The sequence below is a fragment of the Heterocephalus glaber genome, unplaced genomic scaffold (assembly GCF_053883595.1).
Source record: "Heterocephalus glaber isolate CG9 unplaced genomic scaffold, H.glaber_assembly_v1.0 deba00001140, whole genome shotgun sequence".
NCBI lineage: Eukaryota > Metazoa > Chordata > Mammalia > Rodentia > Bathyergidae > Heterocephalus > Heterocephalus glaber.
In genome coordinates, this window is record NW_028258200.1 from 1,268,020 (window position 1) to 1,275,711 (window position 7,692).

At 44.9% G+C, this 7,692-nt stretch overlaps 1 protein-coding gene across 9 annotated transcripts in view; it reads left to right on the forward strand.

Moving 5' to 3' along the window:
• The window catches only part of Peak1 (pseudopodium enriched atypical kinase 1), a 301,634-nt gene extending 295,164 nt beyond the window's left edge, over positions 1 to 6,470 (forward strand). For all 9 annotated transcript variants that reach the window (XM_087210267.1, XM_087210268.1, XM_021250057.2 and 6 more), the window contains one exon: positions 3,441 to 6,470. In XM_087210267.1, the coding sequence (XP_087066393.1) occupies positions 3,441 to 4,604 (1,164 nt within the window). In that variant the 3' untranslated portion in view covers positions 4,605 to 6,470. The remainder of the gene's footprint in view (positions 1 to 3,440) is intronic.
• Positions 6,471 to 7,692: the final 1,222 nt, after the last annotated feature.

A 7,692-nucleotide genomic window follows, 5' to 3' on the forward strand; every position in this document is an offset into this window, starting at 1 on the left:
ATGTCTGTTTGAATTTAAATCAGCATACTGCTTCTCAGAACTGGGGACAATCAGTATCCTCCTAAGAAAATGTACATTTTTCTTTTTAAATAAAACTGACAAGAAAAAATGCTTTAAAATTTGCTTCTCTTCTGTGTTCATGTAACAAACAAGTAGTGTAAACACTAGAGTGACTGTTGTAGGAAGCTCTGGTGTCTGAAACAGGGCACTGTCCCCCTATGGGGAGAAAAAGCAGGGTGCGCTGCTGGTAGGCCCCAGGGAGTTCCTGTGGGCACCTATTGGAGGCTTCCATTGGCATGAAGATAAGCCCTTGGGTGGGGGGTTACTTACTTTTGCTCTTTTTTTTTAAATTTAATTTTTAGTTAGTTTTATTTATTTATTTATTTTTTGTACCAGGAATCGAATTCAGGTCCTTGCACTTGCCAGGCAGGCAGCAGAACCACTGAGCTAAATCCCCAGCTACTTACTTTTGCTCTTATAAACCTTTGAGACCAGAAATATAATACTCGTTACAGCATGTAGAACTCTTAGCTGATATTTTTGATCAAGAAAACTGCTTCTTGACCCATAGCCACTTAATACAGTTTATTTTTTAAAAGGTCTTCTTGCCTAATTAATGGAAATTAAATTGACCCTGTTAACAAAAAGCATAAAACTCAGAATCCTGCTACTCGATGTTGGTTTTGCTCTGACAAAGTCAGACCAGTGACTCTCTTTATCCTTTGTCCTTACTCTATCAGTCAACCTTGTGTGCCACAGCTATGACCATCACACTGACATTCATTGAAAAGTCTTAAAACCTGCTTTACCTGGCTATTGTATGTCACTCTCCTAACCATTGGGAAGGTAACGCAAAGGGTGATAGGTTATGAAATAAGGTCTTTGAGCCAACATAAGGTACCATCTATAGGCCTGCTATTGTTATAGCCGTTTTAGCGAAAAGAATCATGCCACAAAAGTCTTTTATAGCCGGCCGCCAAGGACAAGCTCACACTCTCATCTTCCTTGGTATCAGTCAAGCAGAGAAGCCCAGTTTTTAAAGGGAAAAACCACACAATAGAATGTCATGATCTCATCTTTGAGCAAGCACAGGGGTATAGAAGCAATTTGCAAGTTAGATTAAAATCCAATATTTGGGATCCAGCTGGAAATTCCTATCTTTATGGTTAGGGCCAAAGTATAATATGTCCTGTCCTTTGTTCTTAACCACAAGGTAAGCTAGGTGCTGGTTAACTTATCACTTTGAACAAGCAGTCTGGGGAGAAAACGGGGTACAGTTCAGGTGCAGGCTATTGGGGGGCTTTCTGGTTAACTCGCTTATTACTTCACTATGTGATCCAGACTGTAAACCTCTACAAAAAGTAGATTGGAGAAAAAATTTTGTTGTTCAGTTTTCTGGATAAGAAAGAGCAGACTTTGGCATTATATAGTCTTAAGTACAAAAACAGGTAGCTCTGGATAAACATATCCAACTTTTCTAATATTTATTGTTTCTTTATGGTAAAAATATTCAAAATCCAGTCTTACAGGTTTTTGAAATATACATTTACTGTAGTCACCCGTAATGTGCAATAGGACACTCAAACTTATCTGTTCTGTTACTTAGTACCCGTTGACCACCCTGTCTCCATCCCTCCTCCTCCTCTCTGTAGCCTCTTGTAACCACTAGTCTATGCTCCATTTCTGAGATGAACTTTTGTAGATTCCACAGATGAGTGAGATCCTTTATATGTCTTCCTGTGCCTGGCTTATTCCACTTAACATAATGAACTTCAGTTTCATCCATGTTGTCAAAAATGACAGAATTTCTTTATTATATATACTATGTTTTTATCTATGGTTTATATCTAGATGTCCCCCCAAAGCCTCGTGAATCACAGCAGAGCTTTTGGGAGGTGATTGGATCGTGGAGGGGCCACACCAATTGGTGGATTAGTCTCACTGTTAAGTTCCTAGCTAAGGTGCTCTGAGGAGGTAGGGCTTGGTCAGAAGAGGTGGGTCACTGCGGGTGTGGTCTGCAAGGGTGTGTCTCCCCTCCCCGGCCCTCCCTTTCATTCTCTCTGCTTCCTGTCTGACCCCGCCCTGAGCAGCTCTCCTCTACCAGGTCCCTGTGGGATGCCGTCCTGCCTTGGGGTCAGCAGACTATGGACTAAAACATGAGCCAAAAATAAACCACCTGCTTTGAGGTGTTGGTATTTTGTCTCACTGATGGAGAAAGCAATTAAGATACCATCCATCAGCTGATGAATACTTAGATTTCCATTTCTTGGCTGTCATGAATAGTGCTGCAGTGAACATGGAGTACATGTGTCCCTTCCACATTATTGATTCCACTTCCTTTTATACTTACCCAGGAGTGGGGCTGCTGAATCATACAATCGTTCTCATGTTAATTATTTGAGAACCCTCCATATTCCTTTCCATAATGGCTGTGCTCATTTACATTCCCAAGTGTTTCCTTTTCTCACATCCTCACCAGCACTTATCCTTTGTCATTTTGGTAATTCTAATAGGAGTGAGGTGAAAATATGGTTTTGATTTGCCTTTTCCTGATGGTGATGTTGAACATTTGTATGCTTTTTGAGAAATGCCTATCTAGGGTTTTTTTGAAACAGAGTCTCACTATGCAGTTAAGGCTGGCATTGAACTCCCTATATAGCTCAGGCTGGCCTTGAACTCACAGCAATCCTCCTGACTCAGCCTCCTGAGTGCTGAGATTACAGGTGTGCACCACCACACCCAGCTCTATTGTCCATTTTTAAATTGGATTATTTGGTGGTTTTTTGCTATTGAATTATTTGAGCTCCTTATGTATTTTGGATATTAACCCTTTCTCAGATGTAGTAGTTTGCAAATACTCTCTCCCATATGAGGTTGTCTCTTGACTATGTTGATTGTTTACTTTGCTATGCAGAAGCTTTTTAGTTTAATATAATCCCATTTGTCTACACTTGCTTTTGTTACCTGAGCTTTGGGGGTCTTTTCCCAAATATTTTTGCCCATTCCAGTGTCCTGAAGCATTTCTTTTATGTTTTCTTCTAGTAGTATCATAGTTTCAGATCTTACATTTAAGAATTTAATCTATTTTGAGTTGGTATATGTAACTGGTGAGAGATAAGTGATTTTGTAACTAGTCAAAGTCTACTTTCATTCTTTTGCATGTGAACATACAGTTTCCCTAGAACCATTTGTTAAAGAGAACCTCAGCCAACCTTAAAGGCTGAGGAAGGAACAGAGAGGTGGGCACTGCATTGTGTATAGATGTCTATGAAAAGTGGTGGCCACTGTCGGCACAGGGCTTCCAAGATCCTTTCTGAAGACTTCACTGTACAACTACTTGTTCCTAACAAGCCACCTTCCAGTTTATCATTCTCAATGTGTTGTAAGCATGGGTATGAAAGTGTGAGTATAAAATTGTGTTATATGCTTTCTTCTTTCAGATCTGTAAGAGCAAAGCTAAAGAATCACAGCAGTATTACCACAGCTTAGCTGTTCGGCAGAGTCTGGCTGTCCACTTCAATATCCAGCAGGACTGTGGTCATTTCCTTGCTGAAGTTCCTAACCGTCTGCTTCCCTGGGAGGATCCTGATACCCCTGAAAAGACAGAGGATGAAATAGAAGAGAGGGAAGAAGAGGTGAAAGGAGAAACTGGTGGGGGAAACTCAGAGCCCTGCCGTGAAACTGAGTCATCCCAAAAGGAGAGCCAGGGAGTCATGAACAGGAAGCAGAGAAGCCATGTTGTAGTCATCACCAGAGAGGTTCCCCATCTCACTGTAGCCGATTTTGTGCGAGACTCTCTGGCCCATCACAGCAAAAGCCCAGATGTATATGAGAGGCAGGTGTGTCTGCTGCTCTTACAGCTGTGCTCTGGCCTTGAGCACCTCAAGCCCTACCACGTCACGCACTGCGACCTACGCCTAGAGAATCTGCTGCTTGTCCACCACCAGCCTGGGGGAGCCACCCAGGGCCTGGGGCCTGCAGAGCCCAGCCCCATCTCCTCCTGTCCTACAAGGCTTATTGTGAGCAACTTCTCTCAGGCCAAGCAGAAAAGCCATCTGGTAGACCCAGAGATCCTGCGGGACCAGTCCCGCCTCGCCCCAGAGATCATAACGGCCACTCAGTATAAGAAGTGTGATGAGTTCCAGACAGGCATCCTCATTTATGAGATGCTGCACCTGCCCAACCCCTTCGATGAGAACCCTGAGCTGAAGGAGAGGGAGTACACACGCACAGACCTGCCTCGAATTCCTCTCCGCTCCCCCTACTCCCGGGGCCTACAGCAGCTGGCCAGCTGCCTCCTGAACCCCAACCCTTCCGAGCGCATCCTCATATCTGATGCCAGAGGCATCCTACAGTGTCTGCTCTGGGGCCCCCGTGAAGACCTCTTCCAGACCTTCGCTGCCTCCCAGAGCCTGGCACAGAGGAATGCCCTGTTGCAAAACTGGCTGGACATCAAGAGGACCCTGCTGATGATCAAGTTTGCTGAGAAGTCCCTGGACAGGGAGGGTGGCGTCAGCCTTGAGGACTGGCTTTGTGCTCAGTACCTGGCTTTTGCCACCACAGACTCCCTCAGCTGTATTGTGAAGATCCTGCAACCCCGTTAATGTGGCTGGGATGCTGCTTTTATTACATCTCCTCCTCTTCATGTCACCCCACACTTCCTTGTCTTGGTCCTCACCCAGAACTCAGAGGATGAAGAGAGCCCTTCCATCCCTGTCCATGAACAAATGAGTCCATTCAGGAGGTTATTCACTGCTCCAGATCAAGTGAGCAACTGTCTTACCTTTACAGAAATGCAGCTGCACAAACACGTAGTTACTTTCCCTTGGAGATCCTTCCATCCTCATAGTCCCCTCCATGGGGTGAAAATTGCAGATGCATCTCCATAAAGGGTCTGCTCCTGTGGTCTGAGCTCAGTGAGCTGTCTTCAGTTCTGGCATAATTCTGATGAGCACCCGACTTTTAGCACCAAGTATTTATTCTCACTATAATAGACACAGCCAGTCTCTGCCAGCATCCAGTCACCCTTTGAAGCAGCCGCCTCCTCTCCTTAGGTGTCAGTAATGGAGTCTTTTTTTTTTTTTTTGGTACCAGGGATCGAACTCAGGACCTTGCGCTTGCAAGACAGGTGCCAGAACCACTGAGCTAAATCCCCAGCCCAGTAATGGAGTCTTTACCAGGCAGACCTGCCATTCTTAGCATCAGCTCAGTTTTGTTTGCCAGGACTATGGCAACGGGCAGTAGAAAGAAAAAGAGATTCCCATCCCTTGGGTCAGAGACCTTTTTCATTTCTATTACCGGTAAGTGTGTGCACTGCATGGAGGATGGCCTTAATAGCCTCCCCTCTGCTGCCTCTGCCTGGTGGTTCTTCACCTCTACTCTGTCCCCACTTGTGGCCCATCTTAGAGCTGACCTTAGTGATGTCGCCAGTGCCTCAGCAGGGTGCAGCAAGTTGAGAGCTTATGAATAGCTGACAGGAGATGATTTTCTTGCATGTGCAATTCACTAGGGGCCACCAGGGAACAGAGCTTAAAACACCATTCTTTGATTGCTGTCAGAACGTCAGTGTTGGCCACCAAGGTCAGTAGGGCCTAGATCCGAGTTCTCCCCTGAGCAGTGATTGGCCACCTTCCTCCCATCGGTAGCCAGGGTTAACTGGTTGACCAAATGCTGTAGACACAGCCCTGAATGAAGTGGCCGTCTGTTTATCTCTGAGGTCTCCTTAGATGGCAGTGTGAGAGGCTGACTACTACAATGACCAGAAGGCAAAGGATGGGGAGATGGCCACTGATGAAACAGCTGGCCTCTTTCAGAGAGTCTGTGCCATGGCCTGAGCGGCACATTGCTCCTAGGACTCTCAAATGGCTTCAGAGGACACCTTGCAGGAAGGCAAAACTGCTGAGGGCTGGCTGAGCACTGTTCACCATGGAGCCATGCTCCTCTACCATGGATGTATGTGCAATTTCTATATGTATTTTTTAGCTGTATATTACAGTGTTTATGTTGCAACTTCACCTGAAGCAAGATCTGCAGAAACCCTCCCTCTTCCCTTTGCACCTATTTGCGCCAAGCTGAGTATTTCTTCCCTTGTGTGCATGTGCCCGCTTGTTTATTCAAAACTGTGAGTATCTGTTTACTTCAGCTTTGAGTCCCAAGAGTTGCTCACACCATGTGTGTGTGCACACACATGCTGGGGCGGAGGCCAGGCCTGGGGAGCAGCCTCTGTGGCAGGGCTAACAGACCTGTGCTCTGCATTGTCAGTGAGGGATCCCGGGGTCCTCAGCTGCCTGTGCGGTTTCCTAAAAGCCAAGATGGACTGTGCAGTATTACTTAGATGGCACATTAGTGGCCTTGAAAATTTCTAAACTTTTAATATGTTTAACAGCCTTTCATGTGATTCACCTATTTCAAAGAGGATCAAGAAAGGTGAAGAATGTATTTTATTGTGCTTTTTTTTTTTTTTTTTTTTTTTCAAAGAGAAGGACATCTGCAAGGTTCAACCTGAAAGAGGCCCTTGTCCTCCAGGACCTCAGGAAGGTGGGCTGGTTGGCCCCAAAGTCTTGCCTGCTCTGTGCAGAGGGCAAGGCAAGCTCGGCCTCTCTGTCCTGTGGCTTGGCCAACTTGCCGACAGGTGGCATTTGGTTCAGCACGCAGAGCCACATGCACATAACTCCTTGCCTGATTATGCACTGAACTGGCCATACAGACCACTGCCCATGTCAGCACCCCCAATGGTTTGCAAATTGAGATATACCTTCTCAATGTCATTCTCAAGGTGCCTTGCCCATGTAAATTTGAATGTTGACTATTTAATGAGATTACATATTTAACGCAGAATGTTCCCTGGTCCTTGTGTTTGTTCTATCCCTAGGTATCTTTGATTTTTTCATTTTTCCCCCACTATGACTTGGATCCAGTCTTTACAGTAGAACAAGATGGGCACCTCCACTACCGTTGTCTGACAGCACTGGGAAACTGAGCACCTCTTCATACCACATGTGTCTATTACTGTTTTATGTCCACATTTGTGAAAGGCCGAGGATGCATGCCAAGGAGTCTAGAAGGGTCTCCAGCCTCCTCGGGTGATGGCTAAGGAACTTGAGGGGAAGGGAGGAGGGTGGGACAGGTTAGAGCAGGAGAGAGAAAAACTATTTCTAGGCAAGACGCATATCTGATGGTCCTCAGAGTATTCTTCCAAAATAAACTGTCTAACATTATGAATATTTTATACTCCCATTTTAATTTTTCTTATTTCCATTTTAATTTTGATAGAAACTTGGAATTCATTTATCAACTGGAAATTCTACCCTCTGTAGACACAGTTACACTCACATTTTGTATACATATATATGTATATGAGTTTTAGATTGCAAATAGCATAGCACTTTTTCTCAAATAACATCAAGTTACTATCCTCAATACTGATTGAAAATGTTTTTCTTTTCTATTAGTCTGTACTATGGATTCTTTCATTTCTCTTGAGCATTTGAACAATTAAGCCCTTACAAAACTCCTAAAGCCGCACAAGCATGAACAATCTGATGCTTTTGGGTCCTGGGGAACAGGACAATGACTGGAGCAGCTGAGATCAGGCATGAATGTATCACAGAGTGCCTTGTTGGAGTGCAGCATGGTCCTGGCAGGAGGAGTGGGGTTCTGCAGAGGATAGGGTGGTGGAGAGCCCTCTAGAAC